Raw genomic sequence first — 21,623 nt, 5'->3', positions numbered from 1 at the left:
AACTTTTTTCTAGTTCCAAGACCAACACTATCAACAAATCCATGGGACATGTATGGGCAATACATTTGCGCCAATACATGGCATGCCTATACATGGCCCACTTTAAGGCCATACATATTTTACCAGGCTTCAATCCTTTTAAATCAGAAATAAAGGAGTGGAAATGGTACATAGTTGATGTACTTATGCTATGACCAGTCACAGAGGATTGCTGCAAAGGATTCCACTCATGGATCAACCAACACGACCCCTTCCTCAAATTCACACTATCCACCTCTGGTGAAGAAATACCATTCCTGGACCTACTGATTCTCCTCAAAGATGGAAAACTCTCCACAAAGACATATAAAAAGCCTACGGATCGTAACAGTTTACTGCCATACGACAGCCATCACACAAAAGCGTTGAAACAAAACCTGCCTTTAGGCCAATTTTTGAGTCTCAGAGGAAATTGCAGTACCATACAAGATTACGAAATGCAGGCAGCAGATCTAAGCAAAAAACGCGAAAGGTTGAAATTACCCACAAAATATAAATAAAAACTGTGGTGGAGTGTGCATTAAACAATCACAAAGGAGTGCTCCTAGAAACAGAAGAAAAACAGAAAGGTGAAACAATCATGTGTGTAACAACTTACACACCTCAATCCAACCAGGTCAAAGAGATTTTATTAAAACACTGGATCATCCTGAACACAGGCGAAATGCAAACGGAACGCCCAAGATTTGCATTCAGACGCACACAGAACTTAAGAGATATTGTCATCCACACTGGACGACAGAAAAAACTGGTGGATTACCAAAGGACTCTATAGGACCTATCAACGGTCAAGGGGCACCATCCATGTGGTACTTGCAATGTCTGTCCGCTCATAACTCATACCAAAAAACTCCAATTGAACAACCAGGATTGGAAACAAAAAAGACATACCAATTTTAAAACTAAAAACTGTGCCTTTATGGTGAAATATCCCTGTAACTGTTATGATCGCGAAAGCACCGCGAACTACAATTCCCGGCATCCTCCGGGAAAGAACTACCGCTCCCGGCATCCTTTGCGGTGCATCACGCTCCCGCGAGACTGTTCAAAGGGCGAGTGGTGGCCGGGGAGCAGTGTCGGTGATTCCGGACCTGTAGCTGTTTTGTGTCCTCGGAGTTCTGGTAATCGGGTGCGGTAAGTGTTTTGGTTGCTGCGACGCTGAGAGGTTCGGACTCAGCGGCGGCTTGTCTCTTGCACTCCTTTTGCTGTGGAAAACTTACTGTGGAGACTTTGCTTTGTTTGTACTCTTGCTTTTGGGATTTGGATTTGTCCCGGTTGGTATTTTCGGCCAACGGCGGTGTATCTTGTGTAACTATCGAACATTGGATAGTTACTCCTTATTGGGTGTTGCATTTATTGTTTATAAATACGAATTTACCTGGAAATCAGCTAAGAGGTATTAGTTGAGGATTCCACCTATAGACATTCCAGAGGAGCTTTGTTTGGAAATACAACACTGTGTGTGGAAAGGGTATCACGTATACTATGTACATATATATGTGTAACTTGATTTGTTGACTTCTTTATTAACAGGGGATTAGGAGGTGTGGGCCACACTCTACCCCTGTGATGTTTAGTGGAGTCATATTTAGGTAGGTGCATAGAGCTGGAATAGTTGGTTTGTATCAGACACTTGTACATGTTCTTCAAGACTATTTATGTTCCTGTATGTTCTATCTCCTTATAGTTACCTCATATCCAACCCTACGTTGCTTCTACACATCCACAAGGCTTTATCTTTTCTTTTACAGGTATGAACCCTCATAGCAACAATCATAGAATTGAACCACTTACAGTATAGAGATTCAGTCTTATGCCTGTGTTCTGTTTATGTCTTACAGATCTCCCTCCCTGCTGTCCCCATCCTTTCCTTCCTTGATATTCCTTATTTTGCCCTCGCTTAATCCTGTCAACACTCTGTGCCATAAAGGCTATCCAGGTGTTGGCTAGATTTAGAGGTGGGCGTACCTTTCAACAAACCGATCCTGTGGACAATTCGCAACAGAATCACCGACCCACGAATTCTTGTCCTCCCGGTTGGGTTGTGCTGGTATGGCCACTTTAGAGGATGTGATAGAAGCTCTGGGCGCACTACAGTTAGAGGTAGCTGCCTCTCGGTTAGAAACAGCGGATTTGAGGGCACGTGTTGATGTGGTCCAACGTAATCCCTTTGATGTAGGGGGTACACCTCCACCTCAACCGGTTGTGGTGGAAATGCCAGTATCAGTACCATTGGCTTCACCCGAAAGGTTTTGTGGAGATTCGGATAAGGTGCAGGTGTTCCTCACCCAGATGGCGTTGCACTATTCCTGTAAGCCTAGATCGTTTCCCACCAATCAGGCGAAGGTAGCTTTCCTGATTTCTTATCTGGCAGGCAATGCTGCACAGTGGGCAGTCCCATTAGTAAATCGCAACGATCCTTTGTTGCATGATTGGGAGGCTTTTAAAACGGAATTCTTGAGGGTGTTCGACAGGAGGGCCGATTCCTATACTGCCGATAGAGAGCTATTAGAATTAAGGCAGGGAAAGAAGGATCTCGTAACCTATTTGAATGCCTTCAGACGTTTGGTAACGGAAACCAAATGGCCTGAAAACAAACAGGCGTCCTTATTTCACATGGGGTTGAATGACGAACTGAAAGACGTGATTGCGCAAATCGACCCCCAGCCTACCACTTGTGAAGGGTTGATTAACTTGGCCCTGCGTTTAGACCATAGGCTGGGTGAGAGAAAAGGGGATAACCGAAGGAAACCTGTGGCAGAGACACATGCCTCTAAAGAAGCTAGTTCTGGTCCTTCAGCTGAGCCTATGGAAATAGGGGCAGTTAGAACAGCCTTGACACCAGCCGAACGAGAATCAAGGCGTAAACAGGGCCTTTGCTTATATTGTGGAAAAAAGGGCCACTATGTAAGGGAATGCCCTGTGAAGCCTAAAACTAACCGATTCAGGGGTAACCGAGTGGCCGCTGCTGATGCAGAAAAGGCATCGGAAAACTAGTAGACTCTAGGAAACAGGAAGGGGTTTCTTGGAGTCCTCAATACGTCCCTTCACTGAGTAATAAAGACCAGTATGTGACTAATCATTTATACATGTCCATCGTGCTAATGTTGGCTGGGAAAGAGATTGCAACCTCCGCTATGGTGAGTTCTGGGGCAACGGGCATGTTTATAGATTATCAAGAGGCTAAACGCCTGGGAATAGTTCTGGTTCCTAGAGAGATGCCGGAAGAAGTGTATGCTGTGGATGGAAGGAAGCTGAACATGGGTCCTATTAGTTATGAAACCGAAGCGATCGAGGTGAGGTTGGAGGATAAGCATGTGGAGATGCTTACCTTTGGTGTGATCAGGGCTCCTCAATATGGCATCATATTTGGACTGCCCTGGTTGGAGAAACATAACCCCAAGATAGACTGGGACTCGAGAAAGGTGCATATGAGTTCAGAATACTGTTTGCTTCATTGTTTTCAGGGGGCTATGAGACCTGCTCAGAGTCTGTTAGGGGGGTCCTGTATTGCTACCGCTGCTGAAAAAAGTGTACAACTCCCTGCTGCATACCAGTCGTTCGGCCAGGTATTTAATGAGGAACAAGCGGAGGGGTTACCGCCGCATGGACAGTACGACTGCCAAATCGATCTGGTTCCAGGTGCATCTATTCCATGCGGACGGATATATGCTCTCACAGAACCTGAAAACTTGCATCTTAGGGAATATCTGGACAAGTTGTTAGCCTGGGGTTTTATACGCCCATCCAAATCCCCAGCTGCATCGCCTCTCTTTTTCATTCCTAAAGCCAATGGAGAGCTGCGCACATGTGTGGACTTTCGCGCATTAAACGCCATTACTATAAAGAACAGGTACCCTTTGCCCTTGATCAGTGTGTTATTAGAACAAGTGAAAAAGGCTACGATCTTCACGAAACTTGATCTAAAGGGGGCGTATCATCTGGTCCGCATGCGTAGCGGGGATGAATGGAAGACGGCATTCAAAACCAGATACAGACTTTTTGAGTACAGGGTAATGCCTTTCGGGCTCTGTAACGCCCCTGCGGCCTTCCAGTACTTTTTGAATGACGTGTTCCGTGACATCTTGGACCGTTATGTGATCGTCTATATAGACGACATACTGGTGTATTCGGAATCGGAGGACTTGCATTACCAACATGTCACCAGGGTGCTTGCTATCTTGCAGGAAAATCATCTATACTGCAAAATCAGCAAGTGCGATTTCCATGTTCACGTAGTGGAATTTTTGGGTGTAATGCTGAGTCCGGAGGGTCAAGAAATGGCGGAAAGGAAGGTGGCAGCGGTACGGAACTGGCCTGTTCCAACTAGTGTGCGGGAAGTACAATGCTTCATGGGCTTCGCCAATTTCTATAGGCGTTTCATCAATCAATTCTCCCGGTTGGTGGCGCCTATCACTCATCTGCTGAAGAAGGGAAAAAGATTTGTGTGGACGGAAGAGGCGCAATCCGCCTTTTCGTCTCTCAAGGAAGCATTCGTGACAGCCCCTGTGTTGTCGCATCCTGACCCGGGCAAGCCTTATATTGTGGAGGCGGACGCCTCGGAGGTGGCAATTGGGGCGGTCCTGTCTCAACGCAATTCTGATACGGGTCAGTTATACCCGGTGGCGTATATGTCACGTAAATTGAATCCAGCGGAATTAAACTATCACATAGCTGAAAAGGAGTTGCTGGCCATCCGTGACTCATTTCAAGAATGGCGTCACTTTCTGATGGGTGCCCGTCATGTGGTTACTGTTTATTCCGACCATCAGAACTTGCAGTTTATGTCTGCTGCGCGTCATCTGTCTCCTAGGCAGCTCCGATGGATGATGTTTTTCTCCGGATTCAATTTCATCATAACCTTCCGCCCGGGTGCGGACAATAGGAAGGCGGACGCTCTCACTCGCCAGTCAATATGCAGTCCGACTGAGGAAAAGGCTGAGGCAAGCATCGTGGCTCCAGAGAAAGTGGTGTGTGTGTTAAAGCCAGATACTTTCTTGAGGGATGTTCGGCAGGGAGTGAACTCCTTTGTCTGGAAGACTTGGTTGGGTTGTCATCAGGAATGGAGAATGCATGGGGGCCTGCCGATGTTCCGTAACCGGTTGCTGTTGCCTACACGGGCTCTGAGAAGGCAGGTATACATCTGGTGCCATGAATCGCCCAGTGCAGGACATCTTGGTGTGGCCAAGACACTGGAGCGAGTATTGAGACAGTTCTGGTGGCCCTCGGTGAGACTTGATGTGGGGCGCTGGGTGTCCGCCTGTGCCCAATGTGCCAGAATGAAATCGGACCACGGCCGTACGCAGGGGTTGCTGCAGCCTCTCCCTACTCCGACGATTCCTTGGGATCGAATATCGGTAGACTTCATCGTCGGCCTTCCAGATGACAGAGGTCATACGGCCGTTATGGTAGTGGTCGATTTCTTGTCCAAGATGGGACATTTTGTGGCCTGTAAACAGGTACCTTCGGCGGGTCAGTTGGCAATGTTGCTGATGGTCAATGTGGTGAGGTTGCACGGATTGCCAAGTGTCATTGTCTCCGACAGAGGGTCGCAGTTCACTGCTCAGTTCTGGAAGACATGGTGTTCTTCATTGTATATAGAGTCCGCCCTTTCAACCAGTTTTCACCCGCAAACGGACGGACAGACTGAGCGGTTGAACCAAACACTTAAGCAGTATCTAAGATGCTATGTGGACAATGACAAGGAGAATTGGGTGGACTACTTATAGTTGGCAGAGGTGGCGTACAATAATGCCACACATGGTTCCACCAAAACCTCCCCATTCTACTGTTTGTACGGCAGACATCCTCGTTTCCTTCCCTTTGTGCAACCAAAAACTGACTCCTTGCTTCCGGGGGTGGTTCATAGAGTGGCACATATTAAGGAGACGATGGTCAAGGTTCAGGAGCATCTACGAGCTGTAAAAAACAAGTATAAGGTTGAAGCGGACAAACACCGGAGGCAAGGTCCGCTATACTGTGCAGGTGATGAGGTTTGGTTGTCTACCAGGAATTTGCATTTCCGGAGCACAGTGTGTTCAACCCTAGATACATTGGACCTTATAAGGTGCTGAAAAGGATAAATCCGGTGGCAGTGAAACTTAAACTCCCCTCTCATCTCCGCATACATCCAGTTTTTCATGTTTCTTTGCTGAAACCATCCTTGTCGAAGGGCCTGCGTCGTCCTCCACCAGCTTTGGTTCAGGGCGAGGAGTTCAACGTATCCTGGACTCCCGATTCAGGAGGAGTAAGTTGTGGTACCTGGTGTCCTGGAAGGGGTACGGGCCGGAAGAGAACTCATGGGAACCGGCTCTGGGTGTACATGCCCCGAGGTTGGTGTCCGCATTCCACAAGAGATGTCCTTTGAAGCCGGGCCCTGGTCCCCGCGGTTGAGAGAGGTATGTACTGTTATGATCGCGGAAGCACCGCGAACTACAATTCCCGGCATCCTCCGGGAAAGAACTACCGCTCCCGGCATCCTTCGCGGCGCATCGCGCTCCCGCGAGACTGTTCAAAGGGCGAGTGGCGGCCGGGGAGCGGTGTCGGTGATTCCGGACCTGTAGCTGTTTTGTGTCCTCGGAGTTCTGGTAATCGGGTGCGGTAAGGGTTTTGGTTGCTGCGACGCTGAGAGGTTCGGACTCAGCGGCGGCTTGTCTCTTGCACTCCTTTTGCTGTGGAAAACTTACTGTGGAGACTTTGCTTTGTTTGTACTCTTGCTTTTGGGATTTGGATTTGTCCCGGTTGGTATTTTCGGCCAACGGCGGTGTATCTTGTGTAACTATCGAACATTGGATAGTTACTCCTTATTGGGTGTTGCATTTATTGTTTATAAATACGAATTTACCTGGAAATCAGCTAAGAGGTATTAGTTGAGGATTCCACCTATAGACATTCCAGAGGAGCTGTGTGTGGAAAGGGTATCACGGATACTATGTACATATATATGTGTAACTTGATTTGTTGACTTCTTTATTAACAGGGGATTAGGAGGTGTGGGCCACACTCTACCCCTGTGATGTTTAGTGGAGTCATATTTAGGTAGGTGCATAGAGCTGGAATAGTTGGTTTGTATCAGACACTTGTACATGTTCTTCAAGACTATTTATGTTCCTGTATGTTCTATCTCCTTATAGTTACCTCATATCCAACCCTACGTTGCTTCTACACATCCACAAGGCTTTATCTTTTCTTTTACAGGTATGAACCCTCATAGCAACAATCATAGAATTGAACCACTTACAGTATAGAGATTCAGTCTTATGCCTGTGATCTGTTTATGTCTTACAGATCTCCCTCCCTGCTGTCCCCATCCTTTCCTTCCTTGATATTCCTTATTTTCCCCTCACTTAGTCCTGTCAACACTCTGTGCCATAAAGGCTATCCAGGTGTTGGCTAGATTTAGAGGTGGGCGTACCTTTCAACAAACCGATCCTGAGGACATTTCGCAACAGTAACCTCCTATATATAGGGATGACCTCTAGAGCTGTGAGAACTAGGGTGAATGAGCACAGAAGCAACCTTTGTTGCAGCAGAAACACCACCAAAATGAGAAGGCATTACATTGAAAAGGGACATACACCAGACCAAGTCAATTGGATTATCATTGAGTCCAATCCCCTATGGACAGCCAAGACCCTATTCCAAAAGGAGCAAAGTTGGGTCTATCGTCTTCAAACCAACACCTGAGGTCTCAATGATGAGATACCTTGGATTGAGGTACTGTAAAAACTCCCCCTAGGTAAACTCAAGAGATTAACCTCAGTTTACTTACCTACATAACAACCCTTTCTGGCTCCAAAAAATATCAGCCATCTCTAAAACACCAGTGATTACAATGTCTTCAACCTATGTACCACCAACACACTATCCACCCCTAAGAACCCCAGGAAACTATGAATCTCAAAGACATCTTCCAACATGAAAGGGATGCATCATTCAAAGATGGCGACCGGGACCATTTGGCTCTGATCAATACCAGCCATCTATAAAAACTCCAGTGATTACAAATGTTTTCTACTTATGTACCACTGATACCTTGCCTGCCCTTAGAGCCCCCTAGGGAAGTATGTATTTTCAGCACATCTCCCAACATGTAGGGAAACACCATGCTAAGATGGTGACCAGTACTATTACACTCTCAGGTACACCGAAATAAAGAATTCAAGCACATACATGGACATCTCCCTTTACTTCTGTTATCATCACAATGACACATATTCACTACAGAACCTCGTACTCCATAAGTCCCCCCAAAAAACGGATTCGGAATTAAAAGTAAACCACATAGAACACGCAAAAAACTTGCCAATTAAGCCACTCAGTAAACAATTAGCATCCCCCCGGAAATACACAACTCCTATGAAAGGCCGCAGGGCAATCACCCCTCTACCGGCGGAGACAGAGAGAGACACACAGGTGATTCGACCCTGATGCATCGAGGAAACCCTGAGTAATTTAGGCGAGAGGTCTGTCCAGGACAGATCCCGCACCTGACCACAGTCTCTCTTGGTGTGAGAAAACTCTTTGCTGGTTCTACCACATGGCACTATGGAGCCCTCTAAGTGTTATTATTTGGTGTTCTTTTTCTTTTTCCTATTACAGTCTTCGAGCGACTCTCACTGATCTCATGGGGTCTCATCCTAATTACTAATGGGTGAGAATTGTGTTTATTCATGCATTCAAAACACAGCATCTCGAGTTTTGCCATCAATGGTGGGGTCCTAAGGTATTATCAACCTAGTACCTAAGGTTCATATATTTACCGGATAATAGAACCTTTAAACATATTCATGTCTTCCTGATAAAAACCAGGGTATGTTTATGGATATATGTTATGTTATGTTAACAACTATTTATAGAGCGCTTGTGCACCGGTGGGTTTTATGGCGCTGTTTGTGAGAGAACAGAGTACAGACCCTAGGCGTAGGACTGCTTGAATAACCACGTTTTCAGGGACTTCCTAAATACCAGGAGGTTGTCACAGTTCCTAAGTGATAGCGGGAGGGAGTTCCAAAAAGTGGCCGCAAAGTAGCAGAAGCAGCTTCCTCCTTGTCTTTTCTTTTTAAATGAGGGAATGGTAACTAAACTGAGATGGGCAGAGTGTGGGTTGTGCTGAGGTTTATAGTTGGTGATCAGGTTTCTGATAAATTTAGGGCTGTTACCACGCAATGCTTTAAAGGCAGTGCAACCCGTCTTAAAGGCAATCCTCTGGGCCATCGGTAACCAGTGGAGTTTTTCCAAGCCAGATCTGACTGATTGCCATTTGGGTTGTTTCCAAATAAGTCTGGCCGCTTGGTTCTGGACCATCTGGAGTCGTTTTAGCAGTCCTGCTGGGAGACCAAGATAAAGACCGTTCGAGAAGTCCAAGCGGGAGAGTACCAGGGCTATTACTACTTGTACGAGTGCTGAGTGGGTCAGTAGGTGTACTATTTTCCTGATTTTTCTAAGTTGGAAAAAGCTAGAGGATACAACAGCTCCCACCTGTCCTTTAAGTGATAGATCAGCACTGAGAATGACCCCTAAACTTTTGACCAAGTGGGACGCAGTGGGTGGAGATCCCAGGTCGAGTGGCCAGAAATGTCGACCCCAGCTCAACTCACTCTTCCCGGGCAGGATAAGTTCTGTCTTGCCCAGGTTGAGTTTGAGATGGTTAAGATCCATCCATCTCTGTATGTGTGACATGGTTGCCTGGAATTCATCGGCAGAGTCCGGGGAGTTTAAGGGGATTAATAACTGAAGGTCGTCAGCATAGTTAAAAGTAGTGATTTTACTTTTTTTTAAGGAGTATAGCAACGGACGGAGGTACAGGTTGAATAAAAAAAAGTGAGGAGCCCTGGGGTACACCACAGGAAGAAGATGTCCTCGAGGCTGTAAATGTTCCCAGTCTCACTGACTGTGTCCGGTTGGTGATAAAGGAAGCTATCCAACTTAGGGCGGGGCTCTTGAGGCGGGCCTGTTTGACACGATTCATCAGTATGCTATAATCAACCGTGTCGAACGCGGCCGACAAATCAAGGAGCACCAAGGCCGGATGCATGCCCTTGTCTGCATTTGATCTTAAGGTATCCTGAACTGCCAGAATCACAGTTTCTGTGGAGTGAGATGGACGAAAACCTGCTTGATTCAGCTCAAGATAGTCAGAGTTTTCGATGAAGTTAGACTAGCATCGTGAGCCTCAAGTAATTTAGACAGCAAAGGGAGAAGAGAGATTGGGCTGTAATTGGGCGGATCCAAGGAGTCTGCTCTGGGTTTTTTCATGAGTGGGACCACCGTGGCGTTTTTGAAATTGCAGGGAGCCTTGCCTTGTAAGAGTGATTCGTTCAGGAGTGGGAGAATGCTCAGCAGTAGAGCCAAGCAGACCTCCTTCAAGATGTGTGGTGGGCAGCTATCGTTGGGTGACCCGGATTTGACACGGGAGAGGAGTTCTGAGAGTGTTTTAGAGTCAATGAGGGGGAAAGCATCTAGTGTGTGAGGATTATAATAGAGGTCATCTATGGGTCCAGGCTGAGCAGATTGTGGATGCTCCTCTTTATCACAGCAACTTTGTCTATGAAGAAATCATTGAGTGAGCTACAAAGCTCCTGGGTGGGGGCCTGGGAGGGGGCTGTTCTCTCGCTGTTGCATAGGTCATTTACTATTTTAAAAATATCCTTTGGTTTATTCTGAGAGTTTAGAATTTTTGCTAAGAAGTAGTCCGCTTTACTTATATATGCCTAAAATATTGATACAGTGAACAACCCTGACACAGCAATTTGGCACTAATCATGGATCCTACCTTTATGTCTGTCTGTCTGTCACTACGTCATTACCTTTTTCAAATTTAATGATTACAGCACCTATAGCTCACGTGTACATACCACGATCATTAGCGATAATGACCACGCTATGGACTATGAGCACCTGGTCCTCCAATGGATGACCCTGACATTACCAGAAAACAAACTACCATTAGTATATATACCCTAATAGAAACCTGTATTCATGTCTCTAAACTCTTGTCGTTTCAGAAGTACTACTCCCTTTGTTTATCCAGCGGTACTGAAATCTTTGAGCCACTGTAGATATAATCCTTTAAATTCTCTAAATTCTTTTGCTTGGTCCTGACGAAGTTCTCTGGATCTCCTCCTGAGACCATAGGAAAGCGCGAAACATGTTGACCGGGATATATGCCCATTAGGGACATATGGTTTATCTAGCTTCAAAGGGACATAACATCTCCTAGAGCAGCACCACACACTTTGTTTTTAATAATGACAGAGGGATCACCTTAATAAAATTATTCACTCTCCCTACAGCCATTTTTTAATACACTCTTTAGGACTTCACTGCCACATACACCCATGCACCCATACAGCTTCATCAAAATATCTCCGATTAAGAGACCCTTCGGGGAACCCGTTGGACCATGCAGTGCCAGCCCGACGAAGAGCAAAGCCCAATGATGAAGCATGACATCCTTCGGGGTGTGTGAGGGGAACAAGAGGAGGACAAACTGTCACCCAAAGACAGAGTAGCACACGTCTAAAGTACTCCCTACGTCCACCTCTTTCTCCTATAAGGAACTGTGACTCCCTTTTGGTAAAAGTAAACCATTTGCCAGGCCTCAACTTTCATTTTTAATAGTGGGGGGTCATTTCAAATATAGGCCCTAAAATGTAATGAGCAAATAGACATCAAAATGACAAAATAGCCGATGTTGGGAACCAGAGATGTGATTTATCAACGTTTTATATGTTTCTAGCACAAAAAAGCATGAAGTGCCAACCATGAGTATTTGGTCGTATTAAACTGGGTCAACGGTTAAGGTCAAGCGCATTGGACCGCGGGTAGGGAAAGGGGAACCGGTTTTATTCTGTGGACAATGTTATCTTCAGATTTAGAATCTTTTCTGGAAGCTGACACTTTTCGCGAGGCAAAACAGTAGATGGTGGCTGAGATGGGTTCCATGAGGTTGGAGAAACACTGGATGAAGTCCCAGTGAAGCCCCTGACTTTTGGTGGGAAAGCTCAGAGCAGGAGAAAGTTAAAATTCACTCCCACTGAAGGCTCCTCACCGATGGGATACATTTAATGTCTTCTACCAGTGAAGATTTCTATCTTCACACTTAAAAACTTTTTGGGAAGTCAAACTTCTTTCAGCAGGGCAAACGAAAAAGTTCCATCTAACTGGCAATGTGATGTCAGTTGCAGCAGCTCAGCTGTAATCCTGTGGTAGCCTCTGGCTCTTTTTGGAAAATGTTTGGGAAAAGTTTCTAAGTGTCCAGTTTTGCAGTTCTTGTTGAGGAGAGTCCAATCTTGACCAGTCAAGGCTCCAGGGCCTTTTGGGTACCACTTGAGGATTAGAACTCAACCTACCGGGGGCAACCAGCAGGGTCGAGGGCAAATCCAGTTGGAACTGGTCAGCTGTGCTCAGCACAGTCTTGGGCTTATTGCAACTTTTGTGTTCCTGGAGATTAAAAGGAGGCTAGCCCAGTAGCCCTGGGAGACCAGTAGTACTGGGTACAAGTGGGAGCAAGCCCAGCTATTGAGGTCTCTGACAACAGGCTACAGTATAGGCAGTCCTCTTTCTGAAGTCCAGAGTAGAGCAGGTGTAGTCCTTCTTCTGTCTTCCACAGGTCCAGAGGTGTTATGAAGAAGGTATCAGATTTGCTAGCTTCTGGGTTAAGCGACTCCCTGACCAATAGGGAAAAAGTTCTCATGGGTAGCCCTACCAACTTTGACATCACTTTCTGGGAGTTTGGCCCTGAACAGTGCAACTGTTTCCTACACTGGAAAACTCCAACAAGGCAAAATCTTTCTTACCTTGGTCAGAGCTCAGGGCAAAACTTGGTGTCTCGAGAAATGAGGGACTCCTCACACACAACCAGTTCTGAGACAGGTCCTCCCCCCCTCCCCCCCCCCCACCCCCTGGGATTGGTGCCACTCTCACTGCTTGGACAATGGCAGGGGCAGGCCTAGGTGTAAGTTACATCTCCACATCTGCCTGTGAGAAGGGATGCTCCATTGAAGCTTGCCCAGCTGGTAGTCACATTCTCCAAGCAATCCTGTCTGAAGCCTGTCATACCTCCTCCCAATCATGGCGTATTTGTTCCATCTCCTGAGAAGAATTTACACCTCCCAGAAGGCTGCTAGATGACAGTTGGAGTGTGTCTCTGAAAGGGCTACTAAAGCTACTAGATAGGAAAATGCACAATTTCTAAAAGTAGAATTTTCAAAACAGAAATTTTAAATCTGACTTTACCATCAGATAGGATTTAAAAATCCTATTACTTTGAGTTCTTGAGTCATGGCTTTAGACATACCCATTTTTAATGTAACCCAGTCCTTTTTTTTATGGGAAGGCAGTCTTGTCACAGCGAAAAATGCCTTTGGACATTTTTGACCTCCAGGGCATGTAAAAATTAAGTACACGTGTCCTACTTTTTAAAAACCATGCACACTGCCTGCAAAAAGGGTAACTTTCACATACTAAATGTTTCACCCATATTTATTATGTTGCGTTTTTCTGTTTTGTTCATTCTCTGTTACGCTCCACATGTTGTGTATTAGTTATGGCATGTACATCTTCAGTTATGTTTATGTTTAAATATGCATTTTATTAAAGTTCTGTTCAGCATTGAAGCTCCAACTGTTGAATTAGCCATTTAACAGTTGTGCTTCAAAGAGGACCGCTGTGCTTCCGTGAAATTCTGTAATACCGAATAAAATTCGAACTTGAAACTACCTCATGTGCCTTCTCCTTTCTGGATTTGACACCAAGATCGTACATTACATTTGGCGACCAGGATGGGACTTTGGATCGTAGTATTGTGGGAACAACAATTCTCTCTCCTCTACAAAAGTAACCAGAATTATCAATAGATAGTTAATTTTGTATTTCCCACATAGCTCTTAAATCTCCTTGACATTCATTTTTGCTAGGCCATCCTAATGTGATAAAGGATGCTGCTTTACACAATATTCCATCATGTGAATATTTTGTTTCCCATTCATCTTTGGTGATAGCATTGGTATTGTCATATACTGCAGCCAAGTTGAAATCATCTCAATCAGTGTGTTCATTAGTTTCATAAGGTAAGGGAATCAAGGCCTGTTATTCTCTGGCTAAAATGGAACCTTTGGTGGGGTTGTGTGCCCACTCTACAAGGGCGACAGCAGCTACTACTGCTTTGGGACGTGGTGTTCCCCTGCTAGACATCTGTCAGGCAGCCATGTGAGCCTCGCTGCACACTTTTACTAAGCATTACTGCCCTGACAGTCCAGTGCGGAGAGACAGCTTATTTGGCCACAGCCGCGTAGCTAGGGGGGGTCAAGGGGGGCGGTCCGCCCCAGGCGGCACCTTTTTTGAGGCGGCACCTTTTCTGAGGCAGCCGCAGCCGCATGGGCCAGCACTGACTGTCATAGGCCGAGGCGGGTCAATCCCCTGAGGGACTAAGTGCAGAAGTACTAAAGGCACGCTGTCTGCAGTGTTCACTGAGCCTGGCTGTAAGACTGTAGGTCACAAACACGTCCTGAAAAACCTACTAAGGTCATATTCTAAAATATGTTATAGCAAATATTGGCAAAGGGACCTATTGGCTTTGCAGTTGTTTTAGCCATGCTGCACCAGTCCTAGGGCAAATAATTAAATGTTCGGGAATGCAGTGGCACCTGTTCAGATTATGGGCCTCATGTTTTGGGAAAGTGAAATCTCTTTTAGCCACTTACTTGACAGCATATCCTTGGCTTATAGCGACCTTGTGTTGTATAAATAAACTGAGTCAGGGCATTTGTTGTCTTTCAACTAGTTTTTTTTGGCAAGATTCACAATGCGCTGTGGAAACGTTTCGGCTTTGCAGAGTTAGAGGACGTGTTCACTTTTTCACTTTCACATAAATTAACGTCTTTTGCAACAATGTAAGTAGCATTTATTCTTATTTAATACTAACAAAACGGTTCTATATAAGGTATGCTTCGAAGAAAATGATTCGGCCTTTTTTACCTGTAGGCTGGATTTATGACTGAAAGATACCAGGTGTGCAATTGCTGATTCTGGTCAGTCTCTTCCTGTCAAAATACAGCTATTACATGGTAATGTCCCCGAAATGGGGATTAACCATGCAGTCCCGAATACCTGCTCCTTTTCTGTTGGTTTTGCCTGATTCATCTGAGGATGAAAAGGTGTCAGACTACAGGAAGACATATGTAAGGTAATGGTACCTCGTTCCTCAACGGAAGTGGAATGGCCAGTTTGAGAGTGTCCAAACTGAGTATGGCAAGGCTTCCTTAAAATAACATTGTCCATTTTCTTCCTTAAGACGTGTAGACATGTCGGTGCCCGCTACTCTGGATTCAGGGAGATCTCTGCACCGTGTTGATTATTCGTCCATACTTATTTCTCATGCATTAAGGCTGCCTTCGTGCTGGCTCTCAGGTGTGTTCGGCTGATAAGTAATTGGAACCTAGTTTTTGCAGGTATTCTGAGCTGGAGCCCCCCTGAAGCTTTGTGTGAAATTTAGAAGATACTGGACTTTATCATATGTTCCACCCAAGAGCTTCAGAACAGGTCAGTGTGGTCTGAGATGCTTAGATGAATGCTCATCCTTGGAGCTTTATTTTAGATACTTTGGTGTTGCTACGTTTCCTTTATAGGAGCCACTGCAAGCACAATGTTTTAATAAACTGGACATGACCAGTGCCCATGCCAGTCCTTTTTAGGACTCAGCTGGTGCAGCAGAGGTCTACCTGTGGGCGAGAGGCAATGCAAAATGGTGTTTTTCCCCACAGAGCTGCTCTGAAAGGAAGGAAGGTCACCTCCATGAGCATTTCTGGTCTTGGTCTCTTTAGTCAGATAGTTCTTGTCCATGTAGAGGAAGGTCTGTGAGGCATAAAGTGATGTGGTAGCACATCTCTGCATCTTCTGCCAGCCTTTAGTGGATTGTAGAGCCATTTACTGACAGCTGAGGCAGAGGTTGGTATTCCAGGTTAGCCAAATTAGATCAGCAAAGGCCCTTTGTCAGTACTGAAGAACAGCAGGGAGCGAGTCAGGCCCTGGGTGGCCTGAAAGTGTCCCCGTAGACTGATTTATTGTCTCTGTATAATGTGTGTGTGATGTAAAGTACTGTGACATGCTACACTGATATGGGTAGGGCTATCCAACGAATGACATGCATATGAGAGAGGGGCTACGGAGAGATGAGGGGCACTGGTTGAGGGTGGCAGTGAGGGAATCAGAGAAAGTGGTCCTGGGGTGGGGAAACTACAGAGAGATGAAGGGCACTGGTGGAGGGAATCCAAGGAGGTGGTCATGGGGTGGAGCTATGGAGAGATGAAGGGCACTGGTGAAGGGTGGCAGCGAGGGAATCAGAGGAGGTGGTAATGGGGTGGAGCTACAGGGAGATGAGGGGCTCTGGTGGAGGGTGGCATTGAGGGAATCCAAGTAGGAGGCCATGGGTGAGGGGCTTTGGAGCGATGAGGGGCACTGGTGGAGGGTTGCAGTGAGGGAAGCTGAGGAGGAGGTCATGGGGTGGGGGAGCTACAGAGAAATGAGGGGCACTAGTGGTGGGTGGCAGTGAAGGAGTCAGAGGGTGAGGTCATGAGGGGGCGACCTTTCCAGTTTTTGTAACTATAAAGTTTCAAAAATATATGAAAGAGCGTTTGAATGTTCTTCACAATAATTCCATGATATACATATTTGGATTTGTGTGATTTGGAGCCAACAAACAGACATGACTGCCACACAATGACACACTTACTGAAATAAAGAGCAGTTAAGACTCAGACCGATATGTAAGAAGGGGACTCATTACATAAAGTGTGTTGAATACTGTAATGAGCAGGATTTTAAAATGGCTGCGCCCAACTGTGGAATTGTTCTGACTCTGTTCAAGTGGTGGGGTGGTACATAGGCCGTTCGGCTCATAGGTCAAGGCAATGATAGATGGGCCCAGACTTTAACAGGGTGTGCCCCTAACACAAATCTCAATTGCCTCAGGCCTATAACATAAATTCATTAGCTGACTCACGGACTCAGGCCGCCGCAGTGAGCATATGCATGTAAGCAGGATTGCTGGGCAAGCCACAGGAGAGCCTGTGAGACACATAGCGGTAACAGTCAGGCAGGCTGACAAATATGTTTACAAGTATTTTAAAAAATCACACCAGTATAATTAAGCAAGACGCCCGGGGTGCTGTACGCAGCCCTCTACAACTGCGAGTTCAGATAGTTAACACTTACTTGCACTAGTTAATAGACCAATGTAAAACTAGCATTCCAATGATACATGTGAGAAATATCTGTGCCCGAAATTTGACAATGAGGTGAGATTCAAAATTCGAGTCGAGACTTTACCGCACACAATCACAGGGCTGTAGATGCAAGGGGCGGCAATCTGAGGGATAGCCCCGGGCGCCACAAGCTCTAGCTACGCCCCTGTTTGGCCATTCTGTTCTCCATTACTTTCTAGTGTGATCTTGGTTGGCAGACCCACCACTGGTGTTGGTTTTGCTGAGGTATCTATTCTAAGGTAAGGAATCTATCACTAATGTGTTTCTTTCAGTTGAAAAAGGGTTGAACATGAAAAACAAGCATTGCCAAAGAAAATAGATCTTGCATTTGCCGCCAGCCTTGTGGCAATTCTTGTTTTTTTCTATCAGGATCTTTGTAAAACGTTATTGTTCAAGAAGTTGCTTGGTCATCAACAATCTTAAAAAAAAAACATTGGCTAAATGCAAAAATGTCTGATGGTCTAAAACAAAAGCAGACATTTTCATAGAATCCCTTGGGACTAAAGGGAACGATTTTGGGTGTGGATGTACTCCTTGTGAAAGGGCAGCATGCAATAAGTCATACTGAAGTCAGCCTATGTCTGAAGAGGGCTGACGGATTGCCCTTTAATGGATGCTGGGGAGAGTGGGAGAAAACTTGTGGATGACACATCATAGATTACTGTATGAATCTGGCTAAAAACTCATATAAGTGAAAAGGTTATACACATAATTTTTGTAAAATCGAACGTTTTCGACTAACACAGACCTACAAATGCTAAGTGGTCTGGCAGTTACTGCAAATCTCTTGCCTTTGAGAAAGACGGATAAGAAAGAAAGAAAGAAAGAAACAAACAAACAGCTACAAAGAAGGAAGAAAAGAAGAAAGAAAGGACTGAAAGAAAGAAGTAAAGGAACAAAAGAAGCAAGGAAAGAAGAAAGAGAAAAAAGATGGAAGAAAAAAGAGAAGGCAAAAGAGAAAAAAGGTATGAAAGAAAACAAGGAAAGAAAGAAGAAAAAGATGAAAGTAAGAAACAAGCAAAGAGGCAAGAAAGAAAGCAAGAAAGCAGCAAAATAAAAGAAAACATAGCTATTGGCGAGATTGATAGAGCAGACTGATTGCTTATATTCAGAGTTCATATGAGCTGATGTGAAATAGCAGCTGTCCGATAAACAAGGCCACTCAGAAAGAAACAAATTTACAACAGCATTAGCAAGAGATGGCATCTGATGAAGGTCCTTCTATCACATTGGGTTCTAAACGCAAACACAGCACTAAAGTAATTAAAATATTAAATAAAAACAAAAATACTGGCCCACATATGCTCCAAGTGAAACAGCAAAATGCAGTGACTCAAAGTGAAGGTTACCAGTGGCTTAAGTAGGCTGATCCACTGCCCCATGCTGTCTGATTTAGTGGGTGGAAGCAAAATGTAAATGCCACAGCAACGGGCCAATGGATTTAGAGAGTTTTTTAAGTTATATGTATAATTTTAGTAAATTAAAATTGGTCTTGGCTCACACCAGATCTAAAAATCACGTTCCCTTACCCATCGCAAATAGACCCCAGTGCAGGGCTTTAAGTGGGCAGGGTCTGAGCACCGGCAGTTTTTTAAGGAGGCCTCGAAACGAGACTCTATCGGGCTCTGTTTTGTGCCCTGGCACAGGCGGTCCGTTTTTTTTCGAGCGTTATAGGGAAAGGGAAATCCTTAAAGAGAGTCATTTTCACTCTGGATTTCCCTTCTCTTTTCGGAACTAAGGAGCAGAAACATTGTTGTTGTGTCACCCTCGCTTTAAGTGGAAGCTTTTTCAATGTTATATAAAAGCCACAGTTGCTGCCTATTTATCGTATGCAACTAACAACCATTGACAAAGCCAATAGACCTGACTTGTTGTTAAGTATGATGTTACTTGTTGTATCATATATCTGGATGCAATGACAGAAATAACAAAATACCAGTCGGGCGCACACTATGCTAAGCACAAACTTTTAGCTTACTGTGTTTTTAAGCCACGCCCTTAAATACATTGGCCAAGCTCCCTTGAGAGACCCCCCCCCCCCCCCAAACACAGTTTTTTCATCCCACTTAAAGCCCTACCCCAGTGTACTCATGGCTGCCCTCGTTTCTTCCCACCACCATTGTTCTTTCATTATATGTCTGCGCATTATTAAATGGTACTTTGACAAAGTTTGAGCGAGCTCGCTGCCTCTACAACAAGCAGATGGATGCTTAAGGTACAGAAAGACCCTCGTTACAAGTGCAACGGCTGCCATGGCAACAGAAGGAAATTCTATTGTCAGGGGCTGCTAGACAGAAGACGATCATGCATGCCATCGCAGAAAAAGACAGCGAGAAAGGAAGTGAATTAGAAAGCGAAAGCAATAATGCACACCTGAGCAGTAGAAATGACATGACACAGAGGTGATTCTACAGAAAGGCAGAACAGTCTGACCGTAAGCACCAAGAAACGATGGCCTAGAGCTTAGAAAACACCCTGCAACATCTGTGGCCCCGCCTGCACAAAATGCTTCGCAAAGTCAATACCGCTCGCTGTTAATTTCTTTCCACCAAACAGAATCACAGGGGATTTTCCACGCCTACCTAGGTAGGCCCCAGACAGGAAATACAATTCTAGTTATCTCCGATCCCTTTCATTAAAACCACCCCAAGAATACCATGATGTAACTGTGGATATGCCACTCAGACCACGTACACGCAAAGATCACACAACTACGAGTGAGGCAGCCCAATAAAAGGAAACACAAGCCATCAACAATTTAGAGCGTCTGTTTTTCATGTGGGCACTGCTCTATTATTAATGCCCGTCCAACAATGGGTACCGGAACCTGGCCTACAGAGCCGCTGCTCCGACAATGCACCCTCTCTCGGCAACAGCACGGGGGATGGAGTGCGGGGGGCGCACCCCACCTGCCATTGCCGGTAAAACTGGGGACCCCTCCCCTCCCCTCCCGGCACGGGATTTCCATGCGCAAGGTGCGCGGAAGAGGCACGGAGGAGGGAGCCACGGAGAATTCTATTCGTCGGTGACTCATCACCCTTAATCGTGGCAAAATGAAAGCGCAGTGAAGCAAACAGAAATGGGGAAGTGGAAGGCCAGCGCGGACAATACCCGGGTCCCTGTGCCCGGCGTGTGGCAGCCTGCAGGTTGCTATGTGCGGCTCACCTGTGAACAGGCAGTCCTTCTCCGCCTTGCACTTCTGGATGACCACGTCGATATCCTTCTGGATGCGCTCTTGCCTTGAACACATCCCCATGAAATAGCACCCTGTGAAAGCTGCCTTATCCCCCCGCCCCGCCGCCGGCCAGTGGTGCCACCGGGGGGGCTCCGGGCGCTGCCAGGGGAGGATGGCTAGGGAGGGCAGGGCGCTGCTCACCGCACCGGCTCCCCGCGCCTGTTGTTGGTCCGTCCGTCAGGTGCGTGGACTGACAGCTGGAATGATCACCGGCTCAGCGGCTCGGGCAGGCGCAGGATGAGGCAGGCGGGCGGGCGGCATCAAGACGCGCGCGGTTGGAGACGGGGGCAGCGAAGGCGGAGGCAGGGGGAAGGAGTCGCATCCAGACACCAGCAGGAGGCTGCCTTCGCGCAGTCGCAGAGACGCCCCAGCAAGCCCAGCCCGGCCACCTCCTTGAAGAGGCATCGGCGGGCTCAGAGGGAGGTGCTGAAGCTGAGGGCTCGCCAGGTACCGGATGGGAGAGCGCTGCGTGGGACTGTAGTGTCGAAGCGATGATCCAAACGAAGAAAGAGTTCAACTATTCTTTTCTTAGTTCAGCAAATACGAAGAGCCCACAAGATATCAGCCCCCAGCCAAGCTCGTTCCGCAACCGCCCGGCCAACTCCCCCACATTCTAACCCGCGTGCCATAAATTGCTTAGCAACATTCCATGCCACTATGACATATGTAAAAGTCATCTATACGTGTCATCTCCGTAATCGTGACATCATCTCCGCCATTCTTACTTACCAATGCAACACCTCCTTTATTTCACACACAAAACGAACTACCCTAATCTATACACGGCTAACACAGATGATAATAAATATACATTCAATTTAAAATTAGCTTCTAATCAATACACGATAAAATCATTGTACTTTGCAGGAATAACAATATTTCGTCTACCACTAACTGTGTTGCTAGTATCTCCTTGTAAATCATCAGTTTGTTCATTTCATGCTTATCGCTACCTCTATTTACTACAATTCCTTCATTTTTAATTGCATCATCTTCCTGTAGAACTAGTGCATATAGTATTTCCTGAGAATAACAACATTGTACTACATTTTCAAAACTGTGCACATTCAACTCTACATCTTCTC

At 46.0% G+C, this 21,623-nt stretch overlaps 1 protein-coding gene across 1 annotated transcript in view; it reads right to left on the bottom strand.

Annotated features, from left to right (window-relative positions):
* Positions 1 to 21,129, bottom strand: part of PARP8 (poly(ADP-ribose) polymerase family member 8) — a 670,996-nt gene extending 649,867 nt beyond the window's left edge. Inside the window, exon 1 of the mRNA XM_086960612.1 lies at positions 20,469 to 21,129. Coding sequence (XP_086816738.1) covers positions 20,469 to 20,559 — 91 coding nt within the window. The 5' untranslated portion in view covers positions 20,560 to 21,129. The remainder of the gene's footprint in view (positions 1 to 20,468) is intronic.
* Between the last annotated feature and the right edge of the window lie 494 nt (positions 21,130 to 21,623).

Source organism: Lissotriton vulgaris, chromosome 3_1 (assembly GCF_964263255.1).
Source record: "Lissotriton vulgaris chromosome 3_1, aLisVul1.2, whole genome shotgun sequence".
NCBI lineage: Eukaryota > Metazoa > Chordata > Amphibia > Caudata > Salamandridae > Lissotriton > Lissotriton vulgaris.
This window is presented reverse-complemented; position numbering and strand designations above follow the sequence as displayed.